This window comes from Syngnathus floridae, chromosome 7, assembly GCF_059516105.1.
Source record: "Syngnathus floridae isolate MCC-2025c chromosome 7, RoL_Sflo_1.0, whole genome shotgun sequence".
NCBI lineage: Eukaryota > Metazoa > Chordata > Actinopteri > Syngnathiformes > Syngnathidae > Syngnathus > Syngnathus floridae.
In genome coordinates, this window is record NC_142419.1 from 13927385 (window position 1) to 13945525 (window position 18141).

The following is an 18141-nucleotide window of genomic DNA, read 5'->3' on the forward strand; positions in this document are numbered from 1 at the left end:
AAATTCGTCTGTGATAGCGGGCCAAGGGGGCGACGCGACTCGCTTCTGCCTCGCTGTTGGCCACCGTTTGATGCTCGGCTGACTCGGAGCAGGCGCCCGTTCAAGTTGCCGTGGGATAAATTACACTGGCGCCGTTTGCAGCCAAATGATCTGTCGGCCGTTCAGATATTAATTCGAGCGATGAGCATATTGATGTTTTATTTACACGCGCATATTCATGGTCCACCTGCATGCTTTGCGTTGATGGATTGTTTTGGCATGAAGTGGGCATGTCGCCATTTACATACATGCATGCTGTGTGTACACTGCACTCTATTTGCCTTTCCATTCATCTGACCAAAGCATTAGCATGTGATCTGGCTTCATTCAGGCATCAAACAGCAGCACTGTGCATTTTAAACATCTGTTTGTTGGGATCCGGTTACTAAGCTGCTCCGCTAAACGATTTAACCGGTATTCACCTCTCCCCTGCATTCCCACTCCTCTACTCACAACTAACATACTTGAGTCAGTATAAATACACGTTATTACTGTAGACTCTTGCCAGTAAAAAAAAAAAATCAAACATTTTGCATTACACAGATGTTTTCACACACTAAGCCCTACTAATGTTAGCTGTGATGTGATTGGCTCGTGAACAGGAAGCTAGCAGCGGCGCTAAAGCTGGCCCAGTCCACCCACGCCAATGGCACCCTGAAGGTCCCTAACCATCCCTCCCAGCCCTCAAGCCTCCTCCCACAATGGTAACCAGCCTCTTGCCGCTTGAGCCACTATGACCACGGATTCGGTTTGGATAAAAACGACTTGAATTGTCCGAAAAAAGCTACATAAACAGGCTTAAAAATACATTTCTTGTATTTCTTCATCTGTGAAGTGACCACCGTGTTATATATTTATGTGTAACTGTTTTGCGCATGCTCCTCATTGTTTTGTGTGACTTGTGCTGGCGTTCCTGATGAATAGTCTAGTTAAAGTATTTGTTGGTCAATGCTGATCAAATCTGTTTTTCTTCCCGCCAGGATGGCTTCTTCCGGAGGGGACGGTCATCGACAGGCACGTTCCCAAACCATGCCCATCATCCGGGGCAAGAACGCCCTCACCAACCCCAAACTGCTGCAGATGATGGAGAGCGGTAAGACATTTTGTACCAAACAATAAATAAAATGTCATGTCATGAAATACCCACACTCTCGTTTTGGCGTCTAGATGGGACGATCCAGGATGGGGACAATCTGAGTCCAACTGATGTTGAGGCTAATTTGTCTACTGAGGTGGCGCTCACTGTGCTCGATGTTCTGGAGCTCTTTGTGCACCATCACAAGGTTGGTTTTCTTGTTAACAATCCTGAAACACGAAAAACTAGCAAAGATATCAGCATAGTTGTAACTTGCTTATGATGCCCCCTTGTGGCCAAAGTGAGCACAACAAAAGGAGAAGCACAATGCCCACTGAATTATTATGAGAAAAAACAATGGTGTCATTTTTACAGATTACCAAACGTGACCTTGTTTAGGTTAGTCTGTGATACACCACTGCCCCCTGGTGGAAAAACTGCCATGCTTTTTCCAGACTTGCTGAAAATCCCTCTTGTATGTGATTTCAGAAGCAGCTGCTACTGGATGACGGACAAAATGCACTGATGAAGAAGGTGCTGGACACCTACTTGCTCTTCTTTCAAATCAACCAATCAACCGCCACCCTTCGCCACATCTTTGCGGCACTCAGGCTCTTTGTCCAAAAGGTTCTCATTAAATATCAGCACATGATTCCGCCCCAACAGACCACAAGTGACTTTTTTTTTTCTTTGTTAGTTCCCCAGCGCGTTCTTCCAAGGCAAGGCGGACCTCTGCGGCTGCCTTTGCTACGAGATCCTCAAATGCTGCAACCATCGATCCAGCTCCACCCAGACGGAGGCGGCGGCGCTGCTTTATTTCGTCATGAGAAAGAACTTTGAGTTTACGAAGGGAAAGTCGATAGTGCGCTCTCATCTTCAGGTCGGGAGCTGTAAAATCATTTCTAATGTCCCTTTTGAGTGCGGTTGTGAATACAATCGTTTGTTCTCGGACACTTTTAGGTGATCAAGGCAGTGAGTCAGTTGATAGCCGATGCTGGCATTGGAGGCTCGAGATTTCAGCAGTCTCTGGCTATTGTAAATAACTTTGCAAATGGAGATGCTCCACTCAAGGTGAAGCCACTCAGATTTTTTTTTTTTTTCTGTCGCCGCTAGCAAATTCGTGTACAACTTGAGATCTTTGTCCAGAATTCCCCCTTCCCGGCCGAGGTCAAAGACCTGACCAAGCGGGTCAGGACGGTGCTGATGGCCACGGCGCAGATGAAGGAGCACGAGAAGGACCCGGAGATGTTGGTGGACCTTCAATACAGCTTAGCCAACTCGTACGCCAGCACGCCCGAGCTGCGACGCACCTGGTTGGAGAGCATGGCCAAGGTCCACGTCCGCAACGGGGATCTCTCCGAGGTACTAGCCGCAATTAAATCGGAACCTGAACGAGGGCGATCTCAATTCAAAATGATTAAAATAGAATTTTAATCATTTTACTTTTGTTGCCCTCAGGCCGCCATGTGCTACATCCACATCTCTGCTCTGATTGCCGAGTCGCTAAAGAGGAGGGGTGAGTAGAAGTTCCAGCAAAAGTTCTCTCACGGCATGTTTCACCCACGTATGGACAGAAGTATTGGGACACCAACTCGGAAATCAACATATGGAATGGACCACTTTCCTCTCATCTTGGGGGTGGTTCTAGTCCAACCCTCGCCGATATAAAGCTACGTCTCAATAGTTTTGTTCATATTTCACTCAGTCTGCATTTCTTCAGACATGGTCACTTCAAGCCGCCATTTTTCTCTCGTCTTTCTAACATAGTTACTGCAAGGTGGTGCAATCCTATCAGCTGTCATTGCGGGAAAGGTGTGGGGGGGCGGGCGGAGGGGGGGTCACGTGTGCTATGTTTGGATTTAACACACCACAGAGAATGAAGATGGATCCCCTTGCTAGTAAAGTTCTCTCATTCCTGCTTCTGACTTCCAGTAGAATTAGGAGACTAACATATTGCATGTCACCTCTTCCCCCGTGTCCATTCTTCTTCATTTTTAACCCCATGTCTGACATAGCCCTGCACGCATGTGATGAACACAAGCTGCCTACCTGCTTGTGGACATTCAAAAAAATATATATATATATATAAACCTCCTCCTGCTCCTCCTGCTCCCCCCCTCCCCCTCCCACCAAACAGGCTACTGGAGAGCAGACAAGGCCCGGATATCCAGCGTGTCCCCCGAAGAAAGTCCCGTCTTTAAATGTAGATCCTTACTAACCACCTCCCGAGACCAAGACCGTGAGTGTGTGCGCCTGATGGGGACCAATTGGGTCAGGATATGATGATACAAGCAAGGGATTATGGGAGGAAGTGTCATGAACAGGTCCAAGGACGGAGAACAAGCCGGTTGCAGGGCTCTCATAGTCCATAATAACGTTTTACTCAATAACATTTTACTTTACTTTATTTAAATCTACTAGCTTAATGCTAACACAAAAATTAAAACGCAATAGATAGGCTAGCTTTTAGTATTGGTGTCGCGGCATCAAGAATCTGATATTTGAACACAAATGGTGGAGCAACACATGTAGACAGGTAATGAGTAATACTTATTGATGTCAAAATTGCAGACAACTGTTTTGTGGGTTTCATCATGTAAGAAGATATATATTTGTTGTGTTGTAATATAATGAACCGTTATCGTATGTTTCTGGCCTTTTCTTTTTCGATGAACTGAATCGTGACGTTCTTTTCATGATTGTCACAATCCCAGCATCGTTTTCTCTGGGCTGGGCGGCCTTCATGTGTATCAGCCCTAACGTCAAAGAGGAAGGAGCCATGAAGGAAGACACGGGTACACAAGACACTCCATATACTGAGGTCAGCGTTAGCTCAAGGTTGCGTACGTACTTGTCCATCAGAGCACTCTTAATCCAAACCTACCTACCTTAGGACACCTTGGTGGAGCAGCTGGAGCTGTGCGTGGACTATCTGTGGAAGTCGGAGAGACATGAACTCATCGCCGATATCAACAAACCAGTTATTGTTGTTTTTGAGAAAAGGAGAGACTTCAAGGTAGGATCATTAGCGAGATCGGCGATTTAGTGGTCAACCATATATGAAGAACCACTGAATTAAATGCTCAAATTGGACCAAGCTTATAATAGGTTGGGATTTTTCATCAGCTTTTTATTTTTGGAGCTAGTTTATTTTTTATTTTGTTTTTCAGTAAATATTTAGTTTTTATTAGTTTTAATATTATTTTCACTTTTATAGATGATGTATTGCTTATTTGCAAGATTTAAAAAGATAGATAGATAGCTTGAACGTGTATATTTTCCTCCACAGAGACTGTCAGAGCTTTACTACGACATCCATCGCTCTTACCTGAAGGTGACGGAGGTGGTTAACTCTGAGAAACGGCTATTCGGACGCTACTATCGAGTCGCTTTCTATGGCCAGGTGAGGTGGTATAAATATTTTTTTAATCAGTTTTATTTTGGGATATTATAAATTCAACTTTAAGCTAGGTACATAGGCAATTACGTGATCGGCCCAACATTTTCAAGAGCCTTAAAATACTCAAAATGATTCCACACATAGATAGTTTAGTGTCCTTAATTTCTCCATTTGCTCTTTTCTTCCTTTGACTTTATTATATTCTATACGAAGATTGCGGTAAGTGTTGCAGTGTTTGTCTGTCTGTCTGTTTGCTAACTAACGTTGCTCCTCTCCTCTCCGTTTGCCACGATTACCTCTCGATAAACTCACCCCTTTTGGATGGTTTGTCAGAAGCTTGCTGTGCTCCGGTTGACTCCCTTTAAATCAAAACATTGCTTTTCCCCTCCTTACCAACGAGAGTAGACCGGAAGTTATGGCAAATAAACCTTTAACATTATATTTTCCTGAGGGGAGGGGGAGGGGTCGTGTGCTGTAACAATCTAATGAAACAAAAATTGTGGTACGCGTGAAAGGGTTTCTTTGAGGAGGAGGAGAGCAAGGAGTTCATCTACAAGGAACCGAAGCTGACGGGACTGTCCGAGATCTCCCAGAGATTGCTTAAACTCTACTCAGACAAATTTGGTGCTGATAACGTCAAAATGATCCAAGATTCCAATAAGGTCAGTGATGTCATTATTTATGGAAGGTAACAAAGATCTTTATAGTCTTTTTTTTCTTTTTCTTCCGTTAGGTCAACCCAAAAGACCTGGATCCAAAGTTTGCGTACATCCAGGTGACGTACGTGCTGCCTTACTTTGACGAGAAGGAACAGCAGGACAAAAGGACGGACTTTGAGAGGCATCATAACATCAACCGTTTTGTTTTTGAAACGCCGTTCACGCTCTCTGGCAAGAAGCACGGCGACGTGGAGGAGCAGTGCAAGAGGCGCACCATTTTAACGAGTCAGCATTTTCTCCGTTTGGTGTACCAAATATATAATAACACGATCCTTTTAATCAAAGCAAGCTAACGATGCTAATGCTAAAAACATCACTTCTCTGCCTTTTTACTCAGCGAGTTCCAGTTTCCCGTACTTGAAAAAACGCATCCAGGTGGTGGAGCAGCAAAGCACGGAGATGAACCCCATCGAAGTGGCCATCGACGAAATGTCCCGCAAAGTCTCCGAGCTCAACCAGCTGTGCAACATGGAAGAGGTGGACATGATCCGACTGCAGCTCAAACTGCAGGGGAGCGTCAGTGCCAAAGTGCGTCTTCAAAAGCTTGCATGTTTTGGAGTTGATGATTTGCCTCATGTCATCTTTATTTATTTAAATCCAGGTCAACGCGGGGCCGATGGCTTATGCCAGGGCCTTTTTAGAAGAAAAGAATGCCAAGAAGTATCCAGACAACCAGGTTAAACTACTGAAGGAGATTTTCAGGTAGGACAGATCTCAGTGATAAACGCCAAGATGGCCGGTGTTTTAAAAAAAAAAAATTACGTGCATGCAGGCAGTTTGCCGAAGCATGCGGCCAGGCGTTGGATGTGAACGAGCGTCTGATCAAGGAAGACCAGCTCGAATACCAGGAGGAAATGAGAGCTCACTACAGGGACATGCTGAGCGAACTGTGCGCCATCATGAACGAGCAGGTTTGTTGTTTTGAACTTTGCGGATGTTCCTGGCATCTTCTCATCCCTCATATCATCTGCCGTCATGGTTATCATCGCTGTCCTTTCTTTTTTTTTCCCAACTTTGCAGCTGCAAAAACGTGTTCTCACCTCCAGCGCCAACTCTCTCTCTAACAGCTCTCTTTCCACTCTGTCTAAGACCGGTATGTCATCGCTCTCATTTTCGCTCATTTGCCACCGTAAACATTCGCTGGCATCTCAACATGTGTTGAAATGTTTTACCCGATGGAACTTTTGGAGAAAACATTGTGTGGGAACTGCTGTCTCAATTATCCATCATCGTTCATTCAATCATCGCTAACCCCGCCCACCAAGTTCTGAACTTGCTAGCATGCTAACAAAATAGCAACAGCCCTGAACTTTAATTTTTTTTTTAGCATGCAAGCAAAATTGCAAGGTCTTTCATTTCAAACACAATCATGCTCCAAAAGTTCCTCTGTGACATTTCCAGGAACGACAGTCCAAATAAAAGTTCCTGGAACTTTAGCGGGCAATACACAAGTCAATCCAGCGTTCCGACTCTCTCGTTATTATTCTTTCCATCCAGATTCCTCACTCAAGGCAGCCAGGAACGGAGCGCCACAGCGGCTTCTGAACGGCTGATCGGAAATCAATGCTCCCTTTTGGTTCTTTGTGAGGGCAGCAATTGATAGTAGAAGAAGAAAAAGAAGAGAAAAGGAAGAAGTGTGTAGAGACTGTGCTCGTGCTAGTCTGTTGTCCTGTCGTTGAACGTCGCATTAGCTGATGCATCGGTAGGTTCTGTTTATTTTTGGTTCTCCAGAGACGGCCCTGAAAAACCGGCAAGCAAAAAAAAAAAAGTTACTTAAACACACGCACACACATGCGCCTTCTCTCCACAGCCTTGCCCTTTATTTTCAGTGACCTTACCGAGCCGGAGGTGCATTCAGCTTCTCTTTGCGTTCTATTTTTGATGTTTTAAGAAGAAAATTTGAATTGCCCCCGGCCCCCCAAAAATAAGAAAATATTTGAAGCTAATGCGAAGAAACCAAATGTGTTATTTTCTCAAGCGTGTCAAGAGCTGAATGCCCGTCCGCTCGGTTTTTGAATGTAGAGCAGTTCCACAGTGCTAATTTGTATCCTCGCTAACATTTCCCCCCCCAAAATATCAGCACGCCCATTTTCAAGTAGAACCGGGAAAAAAAAAAGAAAACAGAGTTATGTTTTGTAACATTTTTAAATGCATTGTTACTGTTATTATTTCCTGTTTTGAATTGTATATAAGAAATATTAATATTTAAAACATTTGAAATGTTCCCTTTTTTTAAATAAAATATACATATAAATATTTGTTTAGCTGACTTCACAAAAAAAGATAAAAACTAAAATTTTATGTATAACATTTAAATAAAATTTTGTTAATGTTCAACAGGCTAGCATTGAGTGATTACTTGCTTGTATTTGTTTGGATAGACTCTTCTGAATTAGGACAAGCTAATAGACAATGAATGAATTTTTTAATTGTTGCGATCCAAATGATGAGACGGGAAACTTTCACTGAAAGGCAAGTGACACAAAATATATTGGCTTGACTAGAGTGAAGTACTGTACTGCATGCAAGTGATCAGGTGTCAATGTTTTGCAAGTCATGGTCGCACCATGGAGTGCTTTGTTAATTTTTAATGTTACGTCAGTTCTACTTTCCAGAGTCGGACGCATTTTCATCACTTCATTTGGCTATTTTGCACAATCAGCTGATTTCAGTTCCAGTCCTTTCTGTACCGGCTTAGGTGTGCTTGGACTGTGGATGGCTCAGGTTGCTTCAAAACAGGTAATGCTATCCAGAAGTGACCCCCATCCATGGAATCGCTGTTTGATACTAAGCCACATAAATAATTTTTGTAAATTACACCTAAAGAGATAGCAATTGGCCCCTGTGTTGCATTCAGAACCACAAAGCGGATTCAGGTCCCCACGTGCCGTGCAAGGTCCCCTGCGTAGTTTTCCAGAAACTGGACCCGGGTGCTGATGAATAAAACATCCTCCCCAAGGGCGACGGGCAGATCTGTTCCCCTGTAGATGGATCAGCTGTATAGGCATCATGTAGTCACAGCCAAGATCCACACTGAGATTGTACAGGCGGCATGTTAAACGCCGGGCAGCACCACGAGGTCCTGGGGCACGACCCGCATCAAGAACCTGCCGCGCTCTTTGGGAAGCCTTGGTTCTGGCAGCGCAGCAGCGGCGCCATGGAGGGAACCCGCACCTTGGCCCGTGTCATCATGGAGATGCGGGAGGAGATCAGGAAGTTAGAGGAGCAGAACCGAGCGCTGACAAAAGACCAGGAAGAAGACCAGGAGGAAGAGCATGAAAACCCATATGGGAATCTCAGGAGAAATGCATCTGCTCCCATTCTAAAGCGACAAAGTAAGGAATGTGAAGGTAGCCAGCATCATTTAAAAAAACAATTATATATACTTTTAACCCATCACTGCTATCTTGCATGTCTTTTCCCCCTCAGAAAATGCCATGACAGTACGAAGGTATGCCAGGAGCTCAAGCACACCTGGGATGACACAGACCAAGGGTATAGTGGACCCCTGGGAACGACTGAGCCACTTTGGATGGGGGCGTCTACAGGAGGAGGTCCGGGAAGGAAATGGCAACCTGGATCACTCTGTCTGTAGTGACGTGGCCTCAGCGAAAAACAGGACATCCCTTCAGGAATGTGTGCAAAAGACTAGGTGAGCAAGCATGTGTAATGGACACTTCATTAGGTACGGCTGCACAGTGATGTAAGGAGCTGAATTCAGAATTTTTGTCACAAAAGTAACAAGATGGTCAGTGAGATACAATGTGCAGCAATAATTTTGCCCAAAAATGGACAATATAATAATCTTTTGTAAAAACTAGGCCAAGCCTGAAACGCTTCCTGTTGTGATGCTGCCGTCTAGTGGTTGAAAGCGGAATTACAATTTTTAAAAAAAACATTGCAATCAAAATCAGGTTCTAAAAATGTGACACCCCTTTTCTGCATCTTTGTCCCCCCCCCCCCCCCCCCCTCCCTCCCCGGCAGAGCCAAAGTGAAAACAGTCACATTTCTTCTACCAGTGGACGACATCTACACCAGCAAACCAGTTCTGTCCAAGCCTCAGGAGCCCTCAACCACTGAGTTGACCCCCATTACTGATACCGAGTCGCGAGAGGAACAAAAGTGCCCACTTGCATGAAGACGATTGTAGGAACTCTAAATGAGGTCACAGTCTTTTTTTCTTCTAAGTCACCTTCGATTGCTTTGGGTGTTCTCGAATCGATTTGATCACAGCGGTGCAACATAAGTAATCGGCATCCAGTTACACACCGATGTTGAGACATTTGCACACATGATCACATGTGCTGTGGTCAAGTGTTTTGGAACCTCACAGAAGACTGACCCATTTTTTCGTACAGGCACTTGAAGTCAATGACTGATGTATTATTCATTCACTCTTTTAAATTGAAATAAAAGGGGCTCATGGGTGACACCCGCGGGACACAACATTAGGTACACCCGCACAATAGTGCTTTGTTTGTTTTGTACAATTTTGAAGACTTTCACAGCTAAAAGCCCAAATTAACAAATTTAAGAAAATAGATTATGTAGAAAACAGTCAAAATAATTACTCATAAACTAATCTATGTAGGTTTTTTAATTGACATATGAAATACATTTTCACTAATGCACCTAAAATGAAGTAATTCGAAAATATGTAATACCCGTAGGAAAAAAGTTAAATCCCCACTCTCAAATATGTCTTTTTATTTAAGATGCAGTAAGGTAACACAGTTAAGCAAAGCTAAAAAAAAAAAAACATCAATCAACACAAGGAATGCTTTTACAACACAAGACAGAATTGTCGGCACCATTTTTTTTGTTATAGATTGCGGAATGTACTGCATTGAAGTGCAGAAAAAAAACAGTTGAGGTAAATGCTTTAATGGTTATAAAAAGTCTACACACCCCTGTTCGGTCTAGAGTCTGTAAACCTTTTATAATCCACAGCTGAATGCTTGTAGCAAACATTAAGCCAAAGTGACAAGAGGGATTTGTTAAGATGCACTTTAAAATAGATTTGGGTTCATTCGTAGTATTCATTTCTCTATGTTAAAGATGTCTGTAGAGCTTTCATGTCCTTGAGCAGCCTGAGAGTGTGCTTGCTATTTTCTCCTGGTTTGACTGCGTTCACCCTGGTTGGATTCTTCCGGCACGCCTCTTTTTTTAATTTCCTCATCTATAGACAGCACATGTAAATGTTATGAAATAAACGAATGTCTTGGGCTAACACATTTATGTGTGTGTGCCTACCTGAATTTTGTGCCTGTAGATTTGACTAATCTGTTCTCCTTTGCGTTCCATTTTGAGGAGCAAGGTCTCCTGCTCACGCTGTAGCTGTCTTCGCTCCTGAAGAGAAGCACTGCGCTCCAGCTCGCGCATCAGCTCGTCTTGCTCTCTGAAAAAAAATGGAAAAAAAATACATGCTATTTCTTTTTTTAATCAATTAAACAAAAAACAATACACGCACAAGCTCATCATTCTGAGCTCCTCCTGCAGCGCCTGTAGAAGTTCCGACAGCTCCCCACTGGCGGAGGAGGCGGAGCCAGAGGAACCGTCCGAATGGCGCCGGTTTGTCCGACCCGAGCGCACGGCGTTCTTGCTTCTGGCGAGGACGCGGCTGTTGCACAGCTGAGGCTGGTGGCGCTTCAGGAGAGACAAAACCGACTGCACGTTGGCTCGGACCGAGTGGCTGCCGCTGACCGACTGCAACGATTCAAGTCCGTGTTAAAAAGAGGACAGGAAGTGGAGAAGTACAAGATGGCAGTTACCGTGCCAGTCACAAAAGGTACATCGTTGAGGTTCAGTTTGTAGTGAGGTTCCCAGTGGGAAGACTTATTCTAAAAAAATAATGATAATAAATATGGTTAGTCTAGAAACCAGTAGTTTCCTATGTCCAACATACCTTTAAAATTGACTTCCTGTCTTCGGGATGCGGCGAGGTCGACTGCAGCAGGATCCTGTTGACCTCCAAACCCGACTGCAGCTGAGGAGCAGATGACAAGCGTGATGAAGCCCATGCAGGTGAGCATGTTAAAATTACTGGTTTACCTGGTTTGCTTTATCCTGGACCAACTTTCTCTGGTGCTCCTCTTCCTGCAGTTTCTGCTCCAACTCTTTAATTTTCACCTGAGATGACGTCATAATCTTTCATTTTTGAGAATCATTTATTGAGACTGTGTTTTGACGTAATGTCATCAAAACGGGCAGGAGTAATTCTCAATAAGTCCCACTTGTTGTCTGCGGGCTCCCTCTAGTGGTAGAAAGAAGAATCACGCCCCAAGTATTTGCTTGTACTAAATAGTTTTCCTCCATACCTCAGCTTGAGCCTGAGTGCGTGTCAGTCTGAGATATTCCTGCTCCAGTCTTAATATTTTCTGCAGCTGGACACGCTCAGACTCCGTTGTGGTTTGTTCGTGCTTGGACCTCGGCGCATTTATGGTCACCTAAACACAAAATTAGGAAATCAATAACTTGAACCACAAATGTGTGGTTGTATGTTGTATGTATACAAGTATATTTGACTTTACTAACGTGCTGTTTTAGAAGGCTCTTCTTCTCTCCCTGGGCGTTGTGCAACGTCTTCCTCATGTGATCCAGCTGACGCTCCAGATTCAGACAGCGAGACTCTGCAGCCGCAAGTTGGGTGACTAACGCTACACAAACGACACGAGGGTTAATATTGCCATAAAGTACCTTTGGTGTCCTCATCACTCACCTTGGTTGCAGTTGGACTGATTATCCCTCCCTCTCCCCATGTCCGTTTGGCTAGTTGAGGTCCTCAGACTCATCCTAGTGGTGTGTGGACGCGGTGTTTCTCTCCTTACGAGTTCGTCTCGTTTGCTCTCCAGCTCCAACTTCCGGATCTTTTCCTGGAGATGCCTCAATGCCGACAAGATGGCTGTGCAGACACAAGGGGAGGGTCCGGAGGGCAGATGTCAATGCGGCCAAGCAGTGTGGCATCATGTTGCAGTAACCATGGAGCTCTGAAACACACTCTCGTGCACCAATGCTTGCAGAAATGATGTGCATAAAATGACAAATAACCTGCACTGTTGGTCTCAGGATAGCCTTTGCTGGGTGATGGAGGTCGATGGAGTACATGAACGTCACTTGGTGGGTTGATGAAAGGCCGGGGCGCGGGGTATTCCTGATAAGACGGCAATGGCTGGCAGTCACCCGCAGCTCCATGAAGAACTGGATGCAACCTCTGCAATCATGTTAATTTCAGATCTGTATTAACACTAATATAAAGGATAATGCTACATAACACCGTCGTCACAATCGGAGCATTGCAACATTAAGAAAAAAAATATAAAAATCCCTGCATTATCCGTCTTGAGCTGTAAAAACATTAACAAGCAGGATTGTGACTTAAGATCGTTTTGAGCACGTTTAAGATACCTCTCGCGCGGACTTTCCAGCAACAGCAGATGTTGTTGACACACTCGCCATGAAGTGCAGTCGTTCCAAAAAGCACAAAAAGTCACAAAGTAGTAAGGATATTTTAAAAACTAAATCAACAGCTGTACTCCGATGTTAACTCATCTTGCAGAACAAAAACAAAAAGGCATTTGTGCTCAGTTCACCGTGGATTCTAAAAGGGTGTGAGTGTTCTAATACTCCGCGTAACCCGTGAGATGTGTCGTTGCAGACAAATTTCCATGCGTGTTATATCGGGTTGTCTTTGTGCTTAAATCGAACACACATATTTAGTTACAGGAAGTGTAGTTTTCGCTAAACGGATATTGTGTATTTCATGCAGACGACCCTTTAAAATAAAACTACAATACCCACAACCACGAAGAATGAAGGCGTGCGTTTGCTAGACTTGCCGGGAGTTTCACAGCATGTTTTAGTTCTTCTGATAAGAGTGCTTGGTGAGTGATTTTAATTATTATTTGTGAATGTTTATTGCATTTACACCACGCAAGCACGTTTATCTAACAGCGAACACTTTAAAAGTAGGAGTTGAAGATAGTTTAATAATAAATGTAAATATAAAGGTAGTGCTAGCAATTAGAATCGTCTTCGTATTAAAGCTAGAACAAAACCTGTATAATCGATGGAAGGCTAATAATGGAGCTGTGCTTTTGCTAAAGACATTCTTTAGCTAACTCAGATGGAGCTGCTAGGCACAGCTTTCCAGGAGTGTTTTCATTTAATTGTTCTGTTTTTATTATGCCTTATACAGAGAGGATTTCAATCTCGTGTGAGCAGATCATTTTGTCAGTGTCATGTCTTCAGACAACTCCTTGTAAGTCCAATAAAATATTTTTTCTTTTAAAAAATATCAATTTTCTGTACTGTAATTGTGCTTGTCCTTTGATAGAATAATGTTGCATCTCCTAATGGATCGTGTTTATATATAGCATTTGTGCACAGCCAGGACTTGACTGAGTGTTTATCTCTCTAGGGATGATGAGGACACCTTTAAGATCCTGATTGCTACCGATATTCACCTCGGATACCTGGAAAAAGATGCCGTCCGCGGCGGCGACTCTTACACTACATTCGACGAGATCCTTGAATGTGCCAAGACAAATCAAGTAACACTCACCTATTATTTATTTAAGAGGTATTCATTTGCCTCCATGTTTTCACATAGAAAACTGAAATGCCGAACCTTGTTTGCTTACAGGTGGATTTCGTCCTACTTGGAGGTGATTTGTTCCATGAAAACAAGCCGACGCGCCGATGCCTCCACACGTGTATCACTATGCTGAGAAAATACTGCATGGGAGACACGCCCATACACTTTAACATACTCAGTGACCAGACGATTAATTTCAACACTACACAGTAAGTCCATCTGCGTGTTTCCTTCCACGTCCTGTTCAATGCACACCATGTGATGTTTTTTTCTATGTGTATTCAGGTTCCCCTGGGTTAATTATCAGGATGAAAATCTAAACATCTCCATTCCCGTGTTTAGCATCCATGGTAACCACGACGACCCGACCGGGGTGAGTCTCTTCTGGTACAGTTTTAAGAGCCTGCTGTTGGCGCCAAAGCATTACTTTTACAGCAGATATGGCAGGAATCACTGGACTCACAAGATTCGCATGTTTGTTGTCTAATGTGGTGGTGTTCTATTGAAGGCTGAAGGTTTGTGTGCGTTGGATCTGCTGAGTGCGTCTGGGCTCGTGAACCACTTCGGTCACTCTCAGTCGGTGGAGAAAATTGAGATCAGCCCCATCCTCTTGCAGAAAGGCAACAGCAAACTGGCTTTATATGGTCTTGGTACGTGTGTCGTTCCCAACTGATCAAGTCTTGATGCGTTGTGTTAATGTATGCGTGGTGTGTTTTTGTAGGCTCCATCCCAGATGAGCGTCTGTACAGGATGTTTGTAAATAATCAGGTGACAATGTTGCGTCCCAAAGAAGACCAGGACGAGTGGTTTAACCTGTTTGCTATTCACCAGAACAGGTACGGAACGACTTCATTTGCTACACTTTGACAATTACCACTCGAATAAATTCTTGCCCATCATTTTATGCCTTTGTGTCCAGGAGTAAGCACGGCTCCACAAACTACATCCCTGAACAGTTCCTGGATGAATTCCTCGACTTGGTGGTGTGGGGTCACGAGCACGAGTGTCTGATTGCGCCGAGCAGAAATGAACAGCAGCTCTTCTACATAACGCAGCCCGGCAGCTCCGTAGCCACCTCGCTGTCTCCTGGCGAGGCGACCAAGAAGTAAAAAAATCATACTCTCATGCAAACTATCGTCAAAGCGGCCACATCACTCTTCTTATGTGTAGACACATAGGCTTGCTGAGGGTCAAAGGGCGTAAAATGAACCTGCAGAAGATCCCGCTGAAGACGGTGCGTCAGTTCTTAATCCAAGATGTGGTGCTCTCAGATTACCAGGATATGTTCACGTCGGATACGCCCAATGTCATAAAGAAGGTGGAGAGCCTTTGCCACGCCAAGGTAGTGACGATTCACATCCACATAATGTGCCGAGATCATAAATTCTTTGTGCTACAAATAATGTTTTGTTATCCGCGCCTGCATTGCAGGTCAACGAGTTGCTCGAAGAAGCCGAGAGGGAGCGACTGGGATGCCCGCTCACCCCTGAGAAACCGCTCATCCGCCTCAGGGTTAGCTCGAGCCGCTCCCAAAAAACTCGCATCCACTCCTCTCTCATATTTGAACCTTCTCCTCAGGTGGACTACACCGGCGGATTTGAAACCTTCAACACGTCCCGCTTCAGTCAGAAATACGTGGACCGCGTGGCTAACCCCAAAGACCTCATTCACTTTCTGCGAAGTAAAGTGAAAAAGGAGCAAGTCAAAGGTTAAATTGGATACTGTACACAGTAGCGGGGTCCGCCATTTCATTAAATCCCCTGCATGTGTTCTCCTTAGATGAATTCAATGTCGACTACAGCAAGGTACTAAAAACGACTGTGGTTGAGGGGCTGAGAGTGGAGGACCTGGTGAAGCAGTACTTTGAAGCTACTGAGAAGGTGCAATACAAAGACACAAAATAAAATTGAGTAGAATCAGCACAACTTTTTTGTGCATCATCTTCTTTTTGAATTTTTCCATGTTCCCACACAGAAGGTGCAACTGTCCCTCCTGTCTGAACACGGCATGGGCAAAGCCATTCAGGAGTTTGTAGACAAAGATGAGAAAGACGCCATCGAGGAGCTGATCACCTACCAGCTGGAGAAGACGCAGCGTCACCTCCAGGGCCGGAGTGTGATCACAGAGCAAGAGATCGACACCGAGGTCAGCGCTCGGCATTTCAACGAAAAGTGTGTTCGGTGGCAGTAAACCAGCTCATAAGTTTGTTATTGTGGGCTTCAGATCAAGCAACTCAAAGAGTCCAAAAAGTCCACAGCCGAGGAAGAAAATGAAATCAAAGAGGTTTGTGAGCTCATCAATGACGGACGGGCTTGAGACGTTTACATTCCCGTCCGTCCCTTTTAGGCGATTGACAGAGCCAAAGCTCACCGCTTGGAGCGTGGAGAGACCTCAATGGACATCAACATGTCAGACCCGCTTAGCGACGTGGATTCCGACCAGGATGTCGCACCTGCCAGAGGAAGAGGACGAGGGGCCAGAGGGCGGGGACGAGGGAGAGGTGAGTCCTCAGCTGATGATGCACAGGTTTACTCTAACATTTATTTCAGTTTTTCACAATATGGTGAAGCCATGGCTCATAGGAAAGTAGTAATTGATCTTAAGGGAGATAAAATCAACAGGCAGAGAATTTAGGAAACAGTATGTTTTTAAATCTAGCTTTGAGTCATACCCCTCTTAGACATTAGGGGGCGCTTGTCTTATGCACACCAGCCCTGTTCTTATTTTCTTGTGAAGTTTTTAAAATATTTGTGTCTCTATGTGAATAAGATGTGCTGTATTCAAAATGTTGAATAGTGTGAAGTAGTCTGTCTATTTTTTTTTCATAAACTTTACAAAGCTACGGAATAAAAAGGACTTTACAAAGAAGAAAGCAACAATAGAAGATTACAAAAGATGTATAGAATATTTTTGATTTGAAATCATCTGTCACCCAGCAGGTGCTAAAGCCTCTGAGCCAAAATCCTCCACACGAGGAGCTTCCAAGAAAACCTCGACGAGCCAGAGCAGAAGCATCATGCAAGGTGGGCGAGATTGTGTGTGAGCGTTACATAGCGTTTAAGTTTGACCTCCACTTTGTCCTTTTGTTCAGCGTTTCAAGCACCGTCCCAAAGACCTTCTCGGAACACATCGACCGCATCTTATGCAGAAAATGATGTAAGGCAGACACTCCAGTCAGAGTTCACGGCTTGTTGTTGTTGTTTTTTTCTCTTCTCAATATCGTTTCTCCTTTTCTACTTTTTCAGCTAACCATTGATGACTCAGATGAAGACGTGCCTGTAATGAAAGCTCGGCCGTCCTCCAGGTATTTTTGTTTTTCTTGACAAATCAGTTTATCAGTTTTCTTTTTTAATCCGCACCATGCTTTGCCCTCGCCTCCTATTCCAAACATGCCATTTTAAACGGTTGGTTAAAATCAGCATCTCCTCTTAATCATCTCAGAACCACGTCGTCATCGTTCATGCGTCAGAGCTCTCAGAGTCAGACGTCCAAAGGAGTGAGTTTTGATGACAGTGACGATGAGGTAAACCAGTGCTACGTTTCATCTTCTATACATTTCATAACCAGATAACCTTTTGTTATTTTCCCACGCTCAGCTGTTTATCTTTTATTTTTTTCCCCTTAATCCAGGATGATCCCTTTAAAGGCCCTGCCCAGCGAGCAAGGAGATAATTCTAGCTGCTTCCCACATACTGTAAAAAAAGGTCATGTTCTTAATGTTGTTTGGCTACACGCCTAAGTTTAAATACTGTTATGGATCTACGTATGTTGCTTTGAGATCCTCTAAGCTGCATGTCAGGGTTTTTCTACTGCTACAAAATTACAGTAGGATCATTAAGTTCTTAATTACATCTGTTTTAATGAATAGATAAAGCCGGATATAGTCCCACATTAAAATGTTGCATACAAACTTTGATTTGTGGGGGGTTTTTCTTTCAAAAGTCAAAACAGTGGGAGTTAAATAGATCCCCGCAGAGGAAAATGTTCCAGATAAGACTGAAAATTGCAATACACAGTTAAAGATGTTTTCAGGTTTCTACTTGCAGTGTGAAATCTGACCTGCAATGATTGTTTGGCTCCTTTATTGTTCTTAGTTTATGTAAGAGAACTGCCCTGTTGTCATCGGGTCAGGGTGTGTCAAAGAGAACCAAATAAAACAAAAAATATCCAATTTCGTCTGTTAAGTTATCACTAAAATCTTGATTGTGTAAAGCAGCTCAAAGCATTATTTTTTTTTTGACATGCCATATTTTAAACATAAAATATAAATAGATAAATAAAGTAACAGGTAAGTTATGTACTGAATGAAGTGTTT

General features: G+C 43.8%; 4 protein-coding genes across 10 annotated transcripts in view; 3 read left to right on the top strand and 1 right to left on the bottom strand.

The window, feature by feature from the left end:
- dock10 (dedicator of cytokinesis 10) overlaps nt 1-7570 on the top strand; it is a 36456-nt gene extending 28886 nt beyond the window's left edge. For 4 of the 6 annotated variants that reach the window (XM_088380735.1, XM_088380733.1, XM_088380734.1 and 1 more), the window contains 19 exons: nt 642-743; nt 1020-1132; nt 1207-1322; nt 1604-1741; nt 1812-1994; nt 2075-2185; nt 2261-2476; nt 2573-2630; nt 3252-3353; nt 3829-3935; nt 4008-4130; nt 4404-4517; nt 5030-5176; nt 5248-5458; nt 5571-5761; nt 5835-5935; nt 6006-6144; nt 6254-6326; nt 6731-7570. In XM_088380735.1, the coding sequence (XP_088236861.1) occupies nt 642-743; nt 1020-1132; nt 1207-1322; nt 1604-1741; nt 1812-1994; nt 2075-2185; nt 2261-2476; nt 2573-2630; nt 3252-3353; nt 3829-3935; nt 4008-4130; nt 4404-4517; nt 5030-5176; nt 5248-5458; nt 5571-5761; nt 5835-5935; nt 6006-6144; nt 6254-6326; nt 6731-6786 (2401 nt within the window). In that variant the 3' untranslated portion in view covers nt 6787-7570. The remainder of the gene's footprint in view (nt 1-641; nt 744-1019; nt 1133-1206; nt 1323-1603; nt 1742-1811; nt 1995-2074; nt 2186-2260; nt 2477-2572; nt 2631-3251; nt 3354-3828; nt 3936-4007; nt 4131-4403; nt 4518-5029; nt 5177-5247; nt 5459-5570; nt 5762-5834; nt 5936-6005; nt 6145-6253; nt 6327-6730) is intronic. The other 2 variants (XM_088380739.1, XM_088380737.1) reach the window with 2 other exon arrangements.
- A 272-nt stretch (nt 7571-7842) lies between these two features.
- LOC148395422 (coiled-coil domain-containing protein 195) lies at nt 7843-10467 on the top strand. Its single transcript, XM_088380283.1, has 4 exons — nt 7843-7972; nt 8091-8568; nt 8663-8885; nt 9218-10467. The coding sequence occupies exons 2-4, from the start codon at nt 8286-8288 to the stop codon at nt 9369-9371; spliced, it is 660 nt and encodes a 219-aa protein (XP_088236409.1). The 5' UTR covers nt 7843-7972; nt 8091-8285; the 3' UTR covers nt 9372-10467.
- Nucleotides 9924-12920, bottom strand: cep57 (centrosomal protein 57). Its single transcript, XM_088380280.1, has 11 exons — nt 12638-12920; nt 12281-12443; nt 11952-12134; nt 11768-11889; nt 11551-11679; nt 11285-11362; nt 11139-11219; nt 11005-11073; nt 10704-10939; nt 10487-10631; nt 9924-10412 (listed from the first exon to the last, which is right to left on the bottom strand). Exons 1-11 carry the CDS (start codon nt 12686-12688, stop codon nt 10281-10283), a joined length of 1389 nt encoding a protein of 462 aa, XP_088236406.1. The 5' UTR covers nt 12689-12920; the 3' UTR covers nt 9924-10280.
- Nucleotides 12921-12973: 53 nt separating this feature from the next.
- On the top strand, nt 12974-18131 carry mre11a (MRE11 homolog A, double strand break repair nuclease). Of its 2 annotated transcripts, none has more exons than XM_088380275.1 (20): nt 12974-13113; nt 13428-13490; nt 13650-13782; nt 13875-14035; nt 14112-14199; nt 14335-14476; nt 14548-14662; nt 14746-14931; nt 14997-15168; nt 15258-15338; nt 15405-15534; nt 15606-15706; nt 15801-15971; nt 16050-16109; nt 16173-16326; nt 16763-16849; nt 16918-16982; nt 17072-17130; nt 17268-17349; nt 17457-18131. In XM_088380275.1, the coding sequence occupies exons 2-20, from the start codon at nt 13471-13473 to the stop codon at nt 17496-17498; spliced, it is 2049 nt and encodes a 682-aa protein (XP_088236401.1). In that variant the 5' UTR covers nt 12974-13113; nt 13428-13470; the 3' UTR covers nt 17499-18131. The 2 variants fall into 2 exon arrangements, with proteins under 2 accessions (XP_088236401.1, XP_088236402.1); XM_088380276.1 differs by having other exon boundaries at nt 16766-16849.
- The last annotated feature ends 10 nt before the right edge of the window (nt 18132-18141 follow it).